The following is a 20,562-nucleotide window of genomic DNA, read 5'->3' on the forward strand; positions in this document are numbered from 1 at the left end:
AGTTGCTTCTGTTTGCTGTTGACATTTTATGTGTGTGTTGTTCCTCTCCGAACCTTTTTCTTAAAAGTCAACTTTTAAGAAATAATGTGCAAACAAAAGGATCCATTTTATAGTTAATTGGTTTTATGTTTAAAGATGATCAATATACAATAAACTTAGCCATTGTAATCCCTCAGAAAAACATGAACTGTATTTAAGGATGATAAGAGAAAATAATCTCTTTTTAATAATTGTACATATTTATGGGGTACCTGTGATATTTTGTTTTATGGATAAAATGTATAATTATCAAATCAAGATATTTAGGATATCCATCACCTGAAGCATTTATCATTTCTATGTGTTGGGAACATTTCAAGGCCTCTCTGCTAGCTATTTTGAAATATACAATACATTGCTGTTAACTATAATCACCCTCATCTGCCATGGAACATTAGAACTGATTCCTTCTATCTAACTCTATGTTTGTACCCATTAATAATTTCTTTTTAAAGCCCCAGTCTCAATCAAGAGAAAATATAAATAGCATGGTAAAGAAAAAAATTTATGATCTGATGATATGAGTTCAATTTCTGGTTCTATCACTTTCCACCTTGGAGACCTTCATTAACCAGTGACCTTCACTTTTCCTTCCTATAAGATGGTATTGATAACATCTGCCCTCATCCCCACTTCGCCATCTGCCTAGCTAACAAGACAGAGATTGCCTTAGCATGTTGTGTTAAAGAGGCTTAGAAACTCAACATGCTTTACAAATACCAGCTGTATGACAAGGAGTTACAGTACCAATGTACAAAATATGATTTTTAAAATGAAAGGCAGGACATTTATGAAGTTATATTCTATATAAAGTGTATTAGCACACATTAATGCATAATAGGCAATAGGAATACGCTTTGCTTCTTTCTCTTAGCTCTTCTTTCCAGCCTCTTTTTCTCTCTTGTCATCAAGTCTGCAGCTGGACTTGCCTTCTGTTCTGCATGCCTTGGTGTTCACTGATGCTCTGATTCTGCTTTCTCATGCACAGGCTCAAAGAAACAGTGAGGCTGCCCCAACTTGTGAAACTCTCTTCTTAGTTTGGATACTTGGTCATATGCACATTCTAGTTTAAATTTCTGTGTAATTAAAACATATATGAGTGGAGATTGGTTTTATATTCTGTAATAATAAAACTTATTTATAGAAGTAGAATTTATTGAGGTACAAATGTTTACCAGTTTTATGAATAACAACATATATTTATTTTATAAACAACTTCAATGGTATATGTTTGTGTGTTTTCTCACAAAAGCATATTGAGCAATTATTTTCAATTTTATAATCAATGATACCTGAAATATCTTAAGAACCTACCCTATGATTTACAGGAATTAAGTCATTAAATCCTCCTAACACTATAAAGTCTGTGTTATTTCCCATTTTACAGATGGAGAAACTAACTACAGAAAGGCTATTAAAGAGGCAAGATATCATCACAGTTGGTTGTGTGGGGCTTTGTACCAGAATGACTGAGTTAATTCCAGTTCCCTTAATTATTATCTTTGCATCCTCAGACAAGTCACTTTATCTTTATATGCTTTAGTTTCCCCGTCTGTAAAACATCTTATAGTGTTGTTAGGATTAAACATATCTTTTCGCTACGTGGCATTTGGGGTTCTCTTAACCAATGTTAAAAAATCTGTCTGCATATTTTTAACTTTCCTTTCTTTCCATTACTAGAAGTACTTTCTATGAGGTAATTCTCCCAGAAAATACAAAGTCCTATTTGGTGATTCACCACCTTACATTTTGGTGTTCGGTAACACCATGGAATCCAAAGACGAGCTCCATCATATTAACTGTGGAGCCTGAGATACTTTACTCTCCCTATGAGAAAGTGATTTCAAATGAAACCCAGTTCTCCCATTTATTTCATATTGGTTAAAACTCTAGCAGGTGCTGGCCGGGCGCGGTGGCTCACGCCTGTAATCCCAGCACTTTGGGAGGCCGAGGCGGGCAGATCACGAGGTCAGGAGATCGAGACCATCCTGGCTAACACAGTGAAACCCTGTCTCTACTAAAAATACAAAAAATTAGCCGGGCGAGGTGGCGGGCGCCTGTAGTCCCAGCTACGCAGGAGGCTGAGGCAGGAGAATGGCGTGAACCCCGGGGGGCGGAGCTTGCAGTGAGCCGAGATTGCGCCACTGCACTCCAGCCTGGGTGAAAGAGCGAGACTCCGTCTCAAAAAAAAAAAAAAAAAAAAACTCTAGCAGGTGCTTTTTGGCTTATTGAATGTGTTAGGCTCCAAGTGGCAAGCTTAAATGGTACATATCCTTTTTTTAATTATACCTGTACATACTTGGTTTGACTGTTTATTTCCTTTTCCACATTATTAGTTGCATTTAACAGCTAAAGGTATAATATCAAATTATTTTATTGTTAGATATTGAAATTACCCTGGCTTGAAGTCAGAAACAACTTTATTAAAATTTTAAGAGAACAGTAAAATGTGTTGCATGTGATTCTAATCAATTTTTGAAGAGCTTTTGTCGTTGAGAAAATGAGTATGATAAATATTGATTGTTTTTCTGGAAAATGCTTTCTTATTTCAAAAGTCAACTGTGACTCAGTCTGTCCTCCTCTGTCATGACAGGAACCAGCATATTCACCGTCTATGAGGCTGCCTCTCAGGAAGGCTGGGTGTTCCTCATGTACAGAGCAATTGACAGCTTTCCCCGTTGGCGTTCCTACTTCTATTTCATCACTCTCATTTTCTTCCTCGCCTGGCTTGTGAAGGTACTGCGAAGAATTGTACTAGGAAAGTCTGTGTTCTGTGATAGTTCTGCAGATCTTTTGTTTGGTTTTGGTTGCCCTCTGCTTTGTCATTCTTAGAGTTTGGTAAATGTGATTTGTGATTTTTTTCAGAACGTGTTTATTGCTGTTATCATTGAAACATTTGCAGAAATCAGAGTACAATTTCAACAAATGTGGGGATCAAGAAGCAGCACTACCTCAACAGCCACCACCCAGGTACGGTATCAGCAAGAGGATGTTATAACCCATTTGAGCATGCACATGTCTCACCCTCACCGTCAGTGGACCTTGGGGAAGCTCTTGCATGTCGGGCTTCAACAGTCTGACTCAGGAAGCTGTTTAAAAATACAGGTGCAGGCCAGGCACAGTGGGTCATGCTTGTAATTCCAGCACTTTGGGAGGCTGAGGGAGAGGGATTGCTTGAGCCCAGGAGTTTGAGACCAGCCTAGGTAATGTAGCAAGACCTGGTATCTACAAAAAATTTTTAAAAATTAGCCAAGAGTAGTGGCATGAGCTTGTAGTCCCAGCTACTCAGGAGGCTGAGGTGGGAGGATCACTTGAGCCCAGGAGGTCAAAGGTGCAGTGAGCTGCAATCACAACAATGCACCCCAGCCTGGGTGACAGAGCAAGACCCTATCCCCCCAAAAACATAAAAGAAAATAAAATAAAACAAGTTCAAAGGCCCAAACCCAGAACAATCAAATCAGAGCTTCTAGGCAGTGGGTAATGACATCTATATTTTGTAACAGCTCCATGTGTGGTTTTGATACAAAACCAAGATCGTCAACCACATTTATTACATACCTTTGATTCTGACATCACAAATCCTCAAATGGCTTGTGGATAAAATGCAACCACTATGGAATTTCTCACTTTTATGAGTATTTATTCATGTACTTGCAAACCTATGTAATGTCTATGTGTAGGATTAGAATTTTGTAATGGAAAATATATTTCATTCAGAACAAACCACAGTACGATAAACTATGAAAAAGATCCCTCAAACCCAAATGCATGTTTGTGATTTTTTTAAAGAATCCGTATATAATCAGAAGGATTCCCATAAGTTCCCATAAGACAATATTGTTTCCATAAAGCCATAAGGCTCCTGAGAATTTGAAGGTGGGCTACAAATTTGCTAAAAGCAGCAGAGCAGTTGCCACAAAAGAGGGCAATTCAGATCCAATGCCTTTGTTTTTATTTTTGGTTTTGTTTCATGTGTGTGTTTTCGTGGTGTTAAAAAAAGGAAGGGCAGGTTTGTTATCTTCTTCTAGTGTGAATCTTTATAAAAGAGAGAGAAAATATAAATTCCAGAATCAGGAATAAAGTGATATAATGCCTTGTAACTATTATAATATTAAATTCTAAAGGATATTTAACAACTTTATAAACACTTACAAAAACTATTAAGACAAAGGTATCTATCAAGGAGCCGAGGTGTACAAATTTTACTTTTGAAAACCCTCAAGTTGAACTTTTAATAATTATATGTTAAAATGCAATTAAACACACTAATTTGGGAAAAGTCTGATGGTGTTGAGGCATCTTTATGATGCTGTAAAAGTCTGAATTGTCCAGTCAATTCATTATAGATGAAATAGTGTCAGTCGTATTCAATTTTGACAAACAACTGTTCAAACTTCCATGAAAGCTTTTTGAATATGCTATCCAGGTTATATCAGAACTGCCATGTAGAAAAGCCTTCAAGAAATCAACCGTAGCAAGTCCTCACCTCCTCTCTCCTCTCTTTTTGCAAACTGTGAGAGATAAAGTTCCCGGTCCTTTCCGAGGTGGCAACCTCTAGAAGAACATGTTTTCAGTTATGACTTTGAGACCTAAATGGAATATGGAACTATGATCTCAGCCCTTAACTCACATGCAGTGTTCCTGGAGATGACCTAAAATTCCTTTAAAACTGTAGTATGTTTATGTAGTAACTCTCAAGTATAAAATCACAGCTGGAAAACATAGTGTTTGGAAGCACCACCAAGTCAGCCAATGGTTCTAATAGAAAGGGAAATGTGAAGAGACTTGGAACAAAGTTGTACAAAATCATTTTGATGCAAAATTGTACTTAATCAAGAGGAATAAGTTGGTAATTCAGAGGTAATGCGTCTAGATATTCAGCAGTGGTAATCATACAGAGAATTGTGAAAAACCTTCATTAAGAAAAATGCTAGAGCTGAGGACCTCGTTGCTAAGCAACCAAAGCTCCTGCTGTCAGCCTCTGGGTGAGACACCACTCAGGCAGCCTAGCAACGGGCTTCAGGCCCCGCCCACCCTGGCTAGCCACTTCCAAGTGGGCCCTCTGATGCTTTTATGTGTAGAGAAGGGAGAGACATAATTTGCCATGATGCTATTACGTTTGTAAAATATGACCAAATTCTGTGAACAGGGACTTCTCATTCACTGGTTTAAAATCCTAAATCGCAAGTTACTAATTTGAAGGAAATAAAATAAAGATGATTACTGTAATGCACACAGCTTTTCAAACATGGAAATACATTCTTGCCTTTCTCTAGCATATGGAAAATTTGCAGTTGTTAAATATAGGCTATTCTCATCAGAGGACTAAACGGTCCTGGGCTTGTTGGACTTGTTGATGTCTAAGTCTGCAGACTTCCCGTAACAGCCATGTGTATAGAAAATATGTGTGTGTGTGTGTATATATATATATATATATATATGCACATTTTCAGAACAAAGAAGGGGCTTTCTGTTATATTAGGCAGCTCCCTAGGAATTGGCTCTGATAGGAACCATTTCAAGGGAGGCGAAAGGAAATCTGTGATGAGAACTGTTTCTTTAAAATAACAAAGCAATATTTTTTAATTGAATGGTCACCACCAAATGCCTCCAAGACACAGCATAGGAACAAATTACAGAGACATTAATGCCAAGGGTCTTTAGGAGACCATAATATAACATGTAACTGGAAAACAGAAGGAAAATGACGTAGAAAATTTCAAATTACTAAGCATTGACTCTGCCTGAACTCTGAGAGGCTTGTGATTTCATACCTGCCTGATTCTTAGACATGGGTAACTATTGCCATGTGCTCAGCTGTGGATTGGGTTGAAGGATAAGTGATTCATACACCCATGATATAATACCACGCTGTGTTAATCCACTATAGGGTTACCCAGGCCACAACTTTTTAGTGATGTCCCATCACTGGATGTTGGGATGTGCAGATGAGCTGGAAGACGAAACCCTGATTACCGTATCTCACTAACCCAGACCTTTACTCCCATTATTTAGATGCTTTACTTCCGATACCTGTTAGCAGTCCCGTGGTCCTCTGATCTAGACTAGCTTATGATGGAGATGAGCTTATCCCAACTTTGCCTTGAGTAGAACTCAAAGAACTGCTAAACTTTAGAGCCACACAAGGCTACTTTTCTGTTAAAATGGTAAGAGACAGAAAGCAGGCTTCTGACAGGCAATACATATCTAACTTTTATAAATGAATCATAGTCCAATAGGATCATATTGAAGGTTTGGTAAATAATTAAATATTCTGATTGTACAAAGACAGCAATCATTTCTGGGTCTGTTATTATCTCTGATTGAGCACTCTTGCTGACATGTGTTTTCTGAATTAAGATCCCCAATTAAGAGAGAAGACTGATAAAGGTAGAATTGGTGTGGGAAGAATGGGCACTTTGGAGTTTTTCTCCTTTGGGTTTCCATCGACATTCTTAGAATATGGGTTATACAATGCCTAAAGCAACTTATGCAAAAATGTTCAGTGCTGGGTTAAAAAGTAGAAAAAAAAATGGCTGAAAAGACACATGATCCAAACTGGAAAGAATTTCTCCTCCAAAGAGAAAGCTACGTATAACTTAATGCTCAAAGACAATACTTTAGCAAAAATGTGTTTACTGTGTTCCAAGACCATGTATTTCCTCATGAATATACATCATTAAAATATGTGAAAAAACCATTCAATTAATGCATTTCAGGGAAGGGTGCTTCTAGCATGGTGTAATAATGAGTGCCTCCTTATAAAAAACCATAATAATAGAATAATGCAATCATCATAAGAAGCCATAAATGAGAATTAAATTTTGTGAGGTTGCATCATTGAATATATTATTTTGTAATGAAATCAAGCCAGGTATCCACTTTCACTATTTTCTGTCATAGTGACTATTAGCTATTTTTTGAAAAACCATGAATTTTCAAAGAATCCAAAGAGCATGCAAATTGCAAAGTAAATTTTAGATGTTCTCTGCATTACTGTGTAAGTAGATGTGTGTGTGCCTGTCTTGAGTTTGGAATTCTAATTCAGCTGCTAGTGATTCTCCATTACCAAGATTCTTTCTCTTACCACTATCCATTAGATAACCTGTTGTTCGTGTTGTTGTTGATGATGATGATATTATGCCTATAATGGAACAATCCCAGAAGCATTTTTAACTACTTTACAAACCAACCGACCAGTTATAAAACTCTAGCAGTTGCAAATGGACAGGCCTGAGAGAGTTCTCAAAGTTGAAATCTCCATGCGCTTCCAAATGATTGTGCTAAGAGGAGAGTGCCATGGAAATTCATTTGTGTTATTGGTGATATTCTACTAATTCAGAACATCTTACAATCACTCCCATATATTGAGAACTGCACTAGTCTAATGGCTTTACAACCTGTCTTATTTAATCTTCACAATAATACTGTGAAGTGGGCACTATTAATGTCTCCACTTTGCATGTAAAAAATGACAATGATTGGAAAGTTAATTATCTAACCCAATGTTATATAACTGGCTAGTGGTAAAACTGGGACTCAAAACCAGGTTGCTCAGCTGCAAGAGCCTTTTTATTCAGCATGAGATGCTACCTCCCTTCAATTTAGCCATTACAAGCCCTGCTGTCAACATGCTGTCTTTGTTCTGGCCCCATGTTAACTTTTCTTTTCTTAAAAAAGACAGTACTTATTGCTGGCTGAAAGGGACATTCGCATACATTGTTGCCAAGAGTATGAATTAAAACATCTTTTCCAGAAAACCGTTTGGCAATATGTATCCAAAAGTAAAACATATATACTATCTGACCAAGAAAGTCCGCTTTTAGAAATGTATCCTAAGAAAAATTGGGGGCAGTAGCCAAGGACATATGTTTGAGGATGTTTATGAGGCATTATGGCAATTTTTTAAAAATAGAAACAATCTTAATCTCTAGCAATAAGTTATCGATGATAAATTATGAAATTGGAATAAATGCAAACCATTAAAATAAGCATTGAACTTTATTGATGTGAAGATATGCTGATGACATATTAGTACAAAAAAAGATCCCATGTTTGTGTGTGGGATGCAGGTTGTGTGTGTGTGTGTGTGTGTGTGTGTGTGTGTAAAATACCTGGAATGTTAATTCTCAAATGTTAGTGGTGGTGTCTCTGGGGAATGGGTTTAAACTGTTTCTTTTGCAACTCATCCTCATTTTCCAAGCCTTTAATAGTAAAATATTTAATTACAGAATGAGAAAGGAAAATTACATCAGTAAAATTAAAAAAAATATTAATGGACATTCTAACAGAAACCACATGTACTAGTTAAGTTACATTCAGTTGCAAGGGACAAAAAAGCCCAAAATAAGTTGCTTAGGTGAGGTTTGCGATGAGGAATCCCATTCTCTCTCATAAGAAGTTGGAGGTGCTCATCCCGAGTGGTATGGTCGTCTATGTTGCTACGGATCCAGACACCTTCCTTCCTGTTCCACTTTGCACAGCCTCCATTACCACAGTCACCTTGTAGACTGGCATGGCTGCTGTAGCTCTAACCCTCACATCCATATTCCAGAGAACAGGAAGAAGAAGGAAATACAGGAAAAGAGGGTTTCTGCTTGCATCCTATAGTCCTGTATGTAGTTACATGGTCAAGGTCAGCTTTAAAAAACGGGCAAGAACTGGCCTTTTTTCTTGGTAGCCTAGTGGCCCCATACAGATTATCTTTGTAAAACAGGGAAAAGAGATACAAAGGAAAGACTGGCAGTCCCTGCCACGCTCCCCGCAAGGATTTGAGTCTCTGAGGATTCTTGGCTTCTGCTAGCTAGCCCAGCTTCTGTCTCAAAGATCTACTGTAATATTAACCAATCTAAATGTTGTATAATTCAGGGGACTAAAGAGAAATTGAACGTTTTTGCATTTCCTTTACTTATTTCATACAAATAAATGACCTTGAGAGAACACTTTTACTGAAAATTAAATTGATTCTTTTGATTTTGGTCTACTGAAAAAAAATAATTTAAGAGAGAAAATTAGTCTGCTACTGATCAAAGTAAATATATGCCCCAGGGATCCTTTATGCCACAATTAGAGAGTATAGGATGTATCAACAGAGGGTTTTTATTAATAACTGGTGACTGGCAGTGCTGGTTTTGTCTTTTGTCCTTAAAATGAGGCTTCCAGAATTTTGACAGAAACTTTACAAGGTCCTATAACAGGTTTGCATCTCCACTGATGTCTGTATTCTCAGAATGAGCCTATTCAGGAAGAATATGCTTGATTCACCCCAAAAAGAGTTTTTGCAGTTTATTCTAAAGAAAATCAGAATCCTGTAAATGGACAGCTGAGATGAGCAATTTGCAGTTGGCGTCTTTGTCAAAGGAGCTTTATGTAAATGTGCACCTTAATTTTGTCATTTAAAAATACATATAGGAGGCAGAAGCGGGGGGATTGCCTGAGCTCAGGAGCTCGAAACCACCCTGGGCAACATGCTGAAACCCTCTCTCCAGTAAAAAAAAATACAAAAATTAGCTGGGCATTGCAGCGGGTGCCTGTAGTCCCAGCTACTCGGGAAGCTGAGACAAGAAAATTGCTTGAACCCAGGAGGCGGAGGTTGCAGTGAGCGGAGGTCACACCCCCACATTCCAGCCTGGGCGACAGAGCAGGACTCTATCTCCCCTCCAAAATAAATAAATAAATAATAAAAATACATATAGGGCCTGTGATTTTTGGCAACTGTCTCTCACCACCTCACTCATTTTATAGAAGGCAAGTTTATTTTCCACAAAGGATCTACCACCACTGCTGCCAGGGATTTGAAACTCTAATTACAAATCCTAGGTAATGGGATCTTTGCATCATCTCATTCATATTTTCATTAGCAGTTACGCCTTCGAATACAGGGTCAGACTAACAGGAGGACATAAATAAGGATGACAAAGGAAATATTTATGTATGTAAAACAGTGACCTCAGGCAGGAATAAAACAGTGAGCACTTGTAGTTAGTATCATTATTTAGAAAAACAAAAATGTTTAATTTTGCCCTATTCCTACCATACACACATACACACACACTCACTCCTAAGAACTAGAAAGAAAAATATGTTAGTGGGAAAATACATGAAAGTGGGAAATGTCTTCCAGCTGGGTGAAATATTGACACATAGGTAATATGTGATGATACCTAGGAGATAATAGGTCCCTAGGAGATAATAACCTAGGTATCTAATTCAATGGATTTCAGATTTAGTAGGCCTGTAGCATCTTGAATTTCACCACTTAGGTCTTTAATCCAAAAGAAACTACTTGCTCCCTTCATAATATGTACATAAAATTTCTGTTGAGCAGATTAATTGCTGCCTACTTAAAATAATTACTCAAAGTGTATTAAGCAATGTGGCAGTCTTCTACCATTAAAATAACACCAGTTCTTTCCCTGTGCCACATGCACACTTCTTATTTTATTGATCCTGAGAATATTTTTATTAGGTCAGTGAGAACTGTCCACTAAATAAAAATAAAAATTTGCTACCTATAGTAAAAACACACCAGACATAATGCTTTTTAATTCTAATTTTCATTTTCTCTCAGCTCTAATAGATATTTATCAATATAATGGGGATAAAATACTAAAGTATTTCTCTTGTGGAGAAGAATATTTGAGCAATTACATGCAAAGCATGTGCAAGACAGAAAGTGCCTGACATAGCAAGTAGTCAATAAACTCAAGTTATTATCATTGTTCTTTTTTCATTCACTTAAGCTTTCAATGTTAAAGAAATATAATTGAAATGACTTCATTCCAAATATAAATCCATAGGAAGACAAATTTTTGCTAACATAAAAATATACAAAGCTGGAGACATAGAGTTCTCAATGTTCCATATTAAATGTCTCTGACTCATCTCCCTTCTTTGTCTTGAAGATGTTTCATGAAGATGCTGCTGGAGGTTGGCAGCTGGTAGCTGTGGATGTCAACAAGCCCCAGGGACGCGCCCCAGCCTGCCTCCAGGTGCAGTACAATGACATTTTTAAAAATCACCCAGCAAAGGTCTTTGAATTTTATTTCATCCAAGAAAATCCACAGCTCTTTAAGCTCTAGATTTGTCCAAATTTAAGATCCTGAAGTTAGAGATGGTACTTCACTCCTTCCTCTATTCCCAGGACCTAGCTTTTTTTTTTTTTTTTTTAAGATACACAGTAGGGATTTGATAAGTTTCTGATGGCTGCACGCATGTAAGAGCATTTCAGTGGTATTGAATCAATGAAGAATTTTGTTGACATGTGAAATCTTACAAAAATATTCTTTACCAAAGGCCTGAGATATTTGGCAGTGGGCAAATTCATTCAGTTTAATACCTCACAGAGTAACTGGGAAAAAAAATATGTTAATACATAGTCTCTGTGTTTTTCTGCATTTGCAAGCATTCAGAGGAACATAATGTGGAGGTGTTTCTTTAGCACAGTGCAGCAATAACAAACATAAGGATTGCAGGTGGGGCCTGAGAGTCCTCATGAGATAGATTCTCACAGCAATTATAAGATGGAGCCTCGTCCCTGCCTGTGAACTTTCTGGAATCATCATCATCTCCAAGCTTCTCCAAGCTGCCATTGACAACAATATGGATAACAGTAATAGCAATAAGGCCCAATAAACTCCTTTATCTCTTCTTCAGGGGGCCATACTGACATCTTCCCTTGCTTGGTTCCCCCTTCTTGCCCCCTAAATATCAGTAACTCACTCAAAATAATGTCACCTTACCAAGAGCAGCACCCCTGATTTTCCATAATATTTTCACTTTCATTTTCCCTCCAAGCAGCCCACCCGTAGGATCGGAGAATGGATTCTTCCACCTGGAGAATTTTATTTTCTTTAGCCTTTCTGGTTTTCAGTGACAAATCCTCTTCTCGCAAGGGGTGGTTTCCGTAGTTCTTTATATCCTGCCCTCGTAATTTGGAGAAGTGTTCACATCTGCCGTGGGATGAGACTGTATCTCTTTTCTTTCTTTTGGGTCTTTCTCCAGATGGGGACTTATTATGCAACTCAAGGATTGGTACATGAAAAATAATTGTACTCTGAGCCATTACTGTGGGGCTATGTTTATATGGCCATTTTACCATAGAGTTATTTACTTCTGTTTCTATTTGTATTGAGGTGTGATTAACGAATAAAATTGTAAATACTTAAGGTATACAATGTGATGATTTGATATATGTACACGGCGTAAAACGATTGTTGCAACCAAGCTAATTCACACATCCATCGCCGCATATATTCAATAGTTACCTCTGTGTGTGTGCGGTGGGGGGTAACACTTAAGATCTAATCTCCTAGCAAATCTCATGTATATAATACAGTATTATTAACCATTAATGAATCACTTTGTTTATTAGATCCTGAGAACTTGGCTATCTTTTGACTGATAACTAATAGCTCCCCATTTCTAGCCCCTGTCCCCAGCCCCTGGTAATCACCATCCTGCTCTCTGCTTCAATGAATTTGATTTTTTGAGACTCCATACATAAATGAGATTATGCAGTATTTGTCTTTCTGTGTCTAGTTCATTTCACTTAGCATAATGTCCTCCAGGTTTATCCATATAGTTGTCAATGGCAGGATTTTTTTCTTTATTATGGCTGTGTAATATTTCATTGTATGTCTATACCACATTTTTTTTTTATCCATTCATCCATCAGTAGACACTTAGGTTGTTCCCTGTCTTGACCATTGTGAATAATGCTGCAGTAAACACGGGGCTGCAGATGTCTCTTTGAGATACTGATTTCATTTCCTTTGGGCGTATATCCAGAAGTGGGATTGCTGGATCATATGGTAGTTCTATTTTTAATTTTTTGAGAAACCTCCGTACTGTGTTTCAGAATGGCTCTACCAATTTAAATCCCCACCAACAGTGTAAAAGGGTTATCTTTTCTTTATGCCTTTGCCAAATAGTTACCTTTTGTCTTTTTGATGGTGACCATTGTAACAGATATGAGGTTTAAATTTGCATTTCCCCAATAATTAGGGATAGTATGCACTTTTTCATATACCTATTGGCCATTCATATGTCTTCTTTGGAAAAATGTCTACTCAGAATTTGCTCAGTTTTAAATCAGATTATTTACGTTTTGTATTTGTTTTTGTTTTTTAGTTTGGGGGCTTTTTGGTGTTGAGTTGTATGAGTTCCTTGCATCTTTTGGATATTATCTCCTTTTCAGAAATATTGTGTTCCAATTTTTCCCTGTTCCATAGACTGCCTTTTCATTTCGTTTGTTGTTAGTTATTTATTTCTGTCAGTTTTAAAAAAATGGAGGGCAATAAGTGGAAACGCTTACGATGAATATTGATAAGTATTACTTTGTGGTCCTCCTTCTGTCCTATATTTGATGTTGACAATGCTGCTAATATAAAACTACAACTACCTTTACTCCTAGTATCACTACTGATAGTAATAACAATAATGACAATGATTATAGTACTAGCTTCTTACCTAAAAAGCACTTTTATTGATGTTATTTTTTAATCCATCAGCTGATATTTACTGAGTACCAACTATGTGCTAGACACTAAGATAGTCTTGAAAGAAACACACACAGTCTCCTCACTCATAGAGCTTACAGTATGCTTGACGGTGGAAGGAAAAAAGGCAGCATTGCGCTAGCAATCACAAGAGTGACGTGGGTTTTGAAAGAGGTAAAGCAAGATGCAATAAGAATATATAAATTGGGGTCCTCTTTCAGAGGTCAGGGAAGGTTTTAGTGCATAATCTTAAAACCAAAACCATGAGTAATTCCAGCATTTTGGGAGGCTGAGTCAGGCAGATCACCTAGGGTCAGGAGTTTGAGACCAGCCTGGCCAATATGGTGAAACTCATCTCTACTAAAAATACAAAAATTAGCCAGGTTGTGATGCACGCCTGTAGTCCCAGCTACTTGGGAGGCTGAGGCACAAGAATCACTTGAACCTGGGAGGTGGAGGTTGCAGTGAGCTGAGATTGTGCCACTGCACTGTAGCCTGGGCAACAGAGTGAGACTCTGTCTCAAAAAAAAAAAAAAAAGAGAGAGAGAGAGAGAATGAGGAAAAGAATGACTAAGGATGAGGTTTACTACAACCCGTGATGTAGAAAGACTGACATGCCTGGTCAGCCATTTATAGGAGAAAGTGGTGATTCAGAGGACATAGGGATGTCTCCTGAAGTTACATTCAACCAAAGGGAGAACCCAGGACTAGTGGCTGGGTCTTATGGTTCCTAGTCCCATGCTTTATCCAACTGAAAAAAATATGCAAGAAATCGTAAGTTTGTGATAGAGAAGTAAACTATCAGGGCTACTCTGAGTGCCAAATCAGAGTTGTATGGTATCCAGAGCTTTAAAATCTATTAAATCCTTGTTAATAGATGCCTCAAGGTGGCATTCTGAAACTAGGAGGCAAGTCAGCCTCCTTATCACAAAGATTTGAGAATAGCAAGGGATTAATGACAAGGTGAAGTGTGAAGACAAAATCGAGCAAGGAGACAGTAAAATAAAGATTGGAGTGGAGTGGGGATAGACATCGGGCTTGACATGTATAGAAGTGGCATCCCAGAGACCCCTATATGAGATATGTGTTATGAATATAGCAGCATGCTTTTGACATCTTACGAATGTGACTCATACGCTTAGAAACCTGGGGGAAAGAGGTCAGGTAATTCAGTATGATGCAAGTTTCATTCCACTCAACTTCATGTGTTTGGCCCTGAATAAAGCTTTCCAGAGGCAGCAATGAAGAGTGCATGGAAGAAAAGTGGGATGGCCAAGAGGTTGTCTGTTTGTACCAGGCAGGAGCTGTGATTAGAAAGAGAATACATTTCTATGTCTGAGCAAGAAAAGAATTAATTAATTAAAAAGAAAAGAATTAAGTAAAAATATATTGAAGATAAAATGGTCATGAAATACTTGATGGCTTTTCCTAATGATTAATGCCATCTAAAACTGGGTAACAAGAACATTTTCATCTGAACCTTCCACTCCCTGGCTGGGACTATCATGGTACCTTACCCTCAAGGCTGAACAGGAGCATATACTACTTCTTTTTATTTTTAAAACAAGAAAAATGTGAACATGTTCTCATAAAAAAATTAATATGAAAATAAAATTGAAAGGAAGGGTTTACTTGAAATCTTCTTTCAATGTATCCTTCCTCATTCTTCTTCCAGTAAGTAACTTGGAGGTTAACGTTGAGGCGATTCTTCTCAGACTCCTGCATTTATTCATTTTATCTCACATGAAAAAGCATTTCTGCCTCCAGGAAGCACTGACATTGTCACAGAATGTTTCCTCTTCCTACACCACTTCCTTCTCACTCATCCTTCAGAACTCAGCTCAAACATCACTTTCTTATCCTCAAAAAATAAGCCAGGTACCTCTGTTACATGTTTTCATATCATCCTACACTTTTCTTTTATATCTGTCATAATTTTAATAAAATAAATTGAGGATATAATTAGTTGTTTGATGTCTGCTTCTCCAACCAGGGGAAATTCCATTACTTTAGAGACCATACCAGTCACGGTCACTACTGGAACTATGCTTTAGACATGAGAGATGATCAATTATGTTTATTAACTGAGAACAGTCTGGTGAAAGAAGGAGCCAGTACCTTCTTGGCTTGTGAAAGTACTTATTTGACCTGTCACTTAGAAGCTGCTCTGTTTATCCTCCTGGTCTTGTCTCTAAGAACTAGAAATTGAATAGACTGTGGCAATAACACCCTTTTCCATACAAAACACTGATTTCTATATGCATATCGTTGGAGTCTAAAGCAAGCAGTACACTTGGAGTTTGCTTCCAGAAAGTGCCTCGCAGAGGTTGTAGGGCTTTGGATATCTCTGGATAGTTTTGCCAGGATGTCTCCTCTAATCTGTGGTGGCAGAGCCTTGGCAGGACATAACCCTGACTTCTGTTATGTTTCACCTCTTTCAGAACTCTTTTCATCTTGTAAGCATTTGTCTTATGTTTAGAAATATAGTGTTAGGAATAGCATCATTGAAAAGAACCCAAATTAATTCTTTTTTTTTTTTTTTTTTTGAGACAGAGTCTCACTCTGTTGCCCAGGCTGGAATGCAGTGGCACAATCTTGGCTCACTGCAACCTCCGCCTCCCAGGTTCAAGTGATTCTCCTGCCTCAGCCTCCAGAGTAGCTGGGATTACAGGCATGCACCACCACGCCTGGCTAATTTTTGTATTTTTAGTAGAAACCGGGTTTCACCATATTGGTCAGGCTGGTCTTGAACTCCTGACCTCGTGATCCGCCCACCTCGGCCTCCCAAAGTGCTGGGATTACAGGTGTGAGCCACCGCGCCCAGCCGAACCCAAACTAATTGTATGTTAACGAGAAGACAGAGTTTACTGGAATGAAACATTTGAACGGTTGTACTTAAATGGAATTTGTAATTTTGAAACTGTTGAAGTAAATTAGAAAAAATGAGGTATCAATAATATCTGAGAGATAGCAAACTGATGTTTGAGTTCCCATTTAACTACTAGGAATTGTTGATTTTGTTCAAAGTAGGACTTTGTTTTTAAATTTGACCCAAACTTTAAAAACAAGAGTATTTTACATAAAAACCCAGAAATCCTACCCAACTTGTAAAAGAGGATGATCTGGCAACAAAGAGCTCTCATTTCCACCTGGCTGGAGTTGGCCAGAGCTGGGTGGTGGCTGCCGCATGAGCAGAGGCAGAGAGGCTTTGTTGTGCCTCAGTTTCCCAACTCTCCATATTGTCTCCACAGCACTGGAGGTGAGTGTTTTACTTACCCATGAATTCATACATTTATTTTTCTAAGAGTAGAGAAAGATTTCTGTTTGTCCATGACTCTATCATGTGGAAATAAAGAAGTAATAAATTCATAAATATATAAATGTATAAAGATACACAAATGCATGGATGAATGAATAAAGAATAAATACAAGGCATTTTAAAAGCACCCTGTGATTACAGAAAACAATGAAAAATGAACCTAGTATTTTAAGAAAAAAGGTTATTCCGATGTGTTAAATATGTAACCCTAAGCCTAGTTTTCTCATTATGTTTCTTTCTAGGTCTCAGGAGGCACTTGGTTGAGTGACTTATGTAATAAATGAAAATAATGTAACTTTAGATCACAAAGATTATATAATAACAAGTAGTCCACACATTTCAGTGATTCCAAAATAGTATTTTCATATATTTTATGTTTTTAACATTTTAAAACTTTAAAATCATAACTCAGCATAATTGGAAGCTGGCTCAATTTCTCTTATAAATGAAATGTACTAAAAAATCAAAACTTTCTTCATTGGTATTATGTATTATACTTTTCACCATATTTTCTACTCTGTATTCTTGTCCAGTTACTATAAGTAATTAGGTAATTTAATAAAACAAGATTGATGAAGTGGCTTAATTTTCCTCACCATTATGAAATTAAATACATGATGTAACCAATGCTTCTGTGATGCTGAGTTTTTATGAGTAATAATTTATTCTCTATTTCTCCCTCTCTCTATGTGTGTGTGTATCTATACACAAACATATATATATATACACACGTTTATATATATACATATATAAGTGTGTATATGTGTGTATATGTATATGTGTGTATACATATATATAGAAACATTGCTGGCATAAAACTATTAGGATTTTGTGTATTTCAATGGACAGTGATTCCAATCACACATTAGCAACTAATTTTAAATTGTTTTCCTACATTCCCACGTGTGCACATACATGTTCACCTTATATCAAATATTTCCATTATTATGGTATTTGTTTCCTGTTTTCAAATATTGCTTATGGAGATAGTCAAATGAATTAGGGCACATAAAAGATCTTCTTACTCTTCTACAGAAAAAACAGGCTCTATTGAACCATTTGTGGAGGAAAATATAGGCATCTTTTGTCTGCAGTTTGAAACCACAAATTTATTTTGTGTTCTGAAACACGAATTACAGTTACAATCATAGCTATAATTATAATTAGAATAGGAACCATATGCAGGCATGCAAGGAAACGATTCAATCCAGTGCCCTTAAAGTGATCTTTCTGTTTTTATAATAAATGAAAATGCACATACTTGTAAATTTAATTGCAAGACCACAAGTTTGGAGCAGGAAGACTAGCAGAAAGGTATTGTTAGCTTGGTAAGTTATGTGTGGTGAGCTCTTTAATGCCATTTGTTAAAACTTTTTGTTAATCAACTTAATTATATTAATTTGGCTAGGACATTTCTCATGTTTATCTAGTTATTAATGAAATTTATACCATGCTTAATAAGGCTAAGTGTAATAAGATACTGAGCATGGTCAATGTGTTCAATTCCTAATAAATTTATCCTCACGTTAAAACGAATAAGTGAATGTCCTAGAACCCCTGAAAAACCCTCTCCCATCCTCTGTCATGCCTGCAATGTCTTTCTGGCTCTTTCTCATCTCTGTGCATTGCTGATGTGCTTGTCACTTAGGGGCCCCTCATGCTTGTTACTTTTTTTTTTTTTTTTGAGAAGGCGTCTCGCTCTGTCATCAGGCTGGAGTGCATTGGTGTGATCTCGGCTCACTGCAACCTCTGCCTCCCAGGTTCAAGTGATTCCACTGCCTCAGCCTCCTGAGTAGCTGGGACTACAGGTGCCCGCCACCACGCCCAGCTAATTTTTTGTATTTTAGTAGAGACAGGGTTTCACCATGTTGGCCAGGATGATCTCGATCTTCTGACCTCGTGATCCACCTGCCTTTTCCTGTTTTTGGTCCATACTGTAGGGACAAGATGACTGGTGGTGAAAACGAAAAGCCTAGGAAGATAGATAAGCCAAGCCCCATACCTGGTTTCTTTTCCTTTTTGTACTATAACTGCTGAAATGCACATCTCCCAACATGACCTCCTCACCTCTCCCTCCTGCCTCCCCAGCTACAGATACCCTTATCTTCACTTGATGCATAAACACGCAACACAACATCTTGTTTTGAGACTACACGCTATTGTAGTCTGTTAGAGATAAGACTCTGGAAACATATTTCAGCTACACTACATACTAGTGATACGTGATAGGGCACATTTATGGAAAATGGGGATGAGAATGCATTTTTCCTGGGTTTGTGAGAATTAGTGAGTTTTTATGACTTAGTAAAGAATTATTTGATTGGAAGGAACAGACCATCTGCTCAAAGGGAACATTTATTGCAAGTGTCATTCAGCCTTTCTCTGCCTGTCTCTCACTCTCTGTTTGAGCCACATGATTTCTGTCTGTGAGCCTGCCTCTGTTTTCTCACCTTGAACACTGGCTTTATTGTGTTTTGTTTTGTTTTGTTTTGTTCTGTTTTGTTTTGTTTCTCTCCTTGCATATTACCCAAGTATGGCTGATTGTGACTGAGTGTAATGACCTCCCAATCAAAAGCCCTAACGAGACTCCCCAGAAAACACCCAAAGGTGAAGGTGCACTGGGAGAAAATGAAGTTGCGTGGGGGGTATCAGAAACAGGAGGCATAGCCGGGAGCAGCAGGTCCGGAGAGTGCAAATGGAAGGAAAGAGCAGGTCTGGTTAAGCAAAAGTATTGGATTTTCCTGCAGAGCAAACCCAAAGTGGTTTGAAACCTCCCTTTTGAATCCCCTCTGAAAGCCTTGCCCCATCTCTGCTGGAACCACTACTCAACCACCCTCCTTAGGTTCATAGAATGGGTGGAGAGAGGACACAACTCTTCGGTCATTTTTTTTTATTTTATTATTATTATACTTTAAGTTTTAGGGTACGTGTACACAATGTGTAGGTTTGTTACATATGTATACATGTGCCATGTTGGTGTGCTGCACCCATTAACTCGTCACCTAGCATTAGGCATATCTCCTAATGCTACCCCTTCCCCCACCCCCCACCCCACAACAGTCCCCGGAGTGTGATGTTCCCCTTCCTGTGTCCATGTGTTCTCATTGTTCAATTCCCACCTATGAGTGAGAACATGCGGTGTTTGGTTTTCTGTCCTTGCGATAGTTTACTGAGAATGATGATTTCCAGTTTCATCCCTGTCCCTACAAAGGACATGAACTCATCATTTTTTATGGCTGCATAGTATTCCATGGTGTATATATGCCACATTTTCTTAATCCAGTCTATCATTGTTGGACATTTGGGTTGGTTCCAAGTCTTTGCTATTGTGAATAGTGCCGCAATAAACATATGTGTGCATGTGTCTTTATAGCAGCATGATTTATAGTCCTTTGGGTATATACCCAGTAATGGGATGGCTGGGTCAAATGGTATTTCTAGTTCTAGATCCCTGAGGAATCACCACACCGACTTCCACAGTGGTTGAACTAGTTTACAGTCCCACCAACAGTGTAAAAGTGTTGCTATTTCTTCACATCTTCTCCAGCACCTGTTGTTTCCTGACTTTTTAATGATCGCCATTCCAACTGGTGTGAGATGGTATCTCATTGTGGTTTTGATTTGCATTTCTCTGATGGCCAGTGATGATGAGCATTTTTTCATGTGTTTTTTGGCTGCATACATGTCTTCTTTTGAGAAGTGCCT

At 37.8% G+C, this 20,562-nt stretch overlaps 1 protein-coding gene across 7 annotated transcripts in view; it reads left to right on the forward strand.

The window, feature by feature from the left end:
- The window catches only part of NALCN (sodium leak channel, non-selective), a 376,903-nt gene that overhangs the window by 131,570 nt on the left and 224,771 nt on the right, over positions 1–20,562 (forward strand). For 5 of the 7 annotated variants that reach the window (XM_055245146.2, XM_055245148.2, XM_055245149.2 and 2 more), the window contains exons 8-10: positions 2,633–2,775; positions 2,905–3,009; positions 10,944–11,030. In XM_055245146.2, coding sequence (XP_055101121.1) covers positions 2,633–2,775; positions 2,905–3,009; positions 10,944–11,030 — 335 coding nt within the window. The remainder of the gene's footprint in view (positions 1–2,632; positions 2,776–2,904; positions 3,010–10,943; positions 11,031–20,562) is intronic. The other 2 variants (XM_055245150.2, XM_055245151.2) reach the window with 1 other exon arrangement.

The sequence above is a fragment of the Symphalangus syndactylus genome, chromosome 15, assembly GCF_028878055.3.
Source record: "Symphalangus syndactylus isolate Jambi chromosome 15, NHGRI_mSymSyn1-v2.1_pri, whole genome shotgun sequence".
NCBI classification, from domain to species: domain Eukaryota; kingdom Metazoa; phylum Chordata; class Mammalia; order Primates; family Hylobatidae; genus Symphalangus; species Symphalangus syndactylus.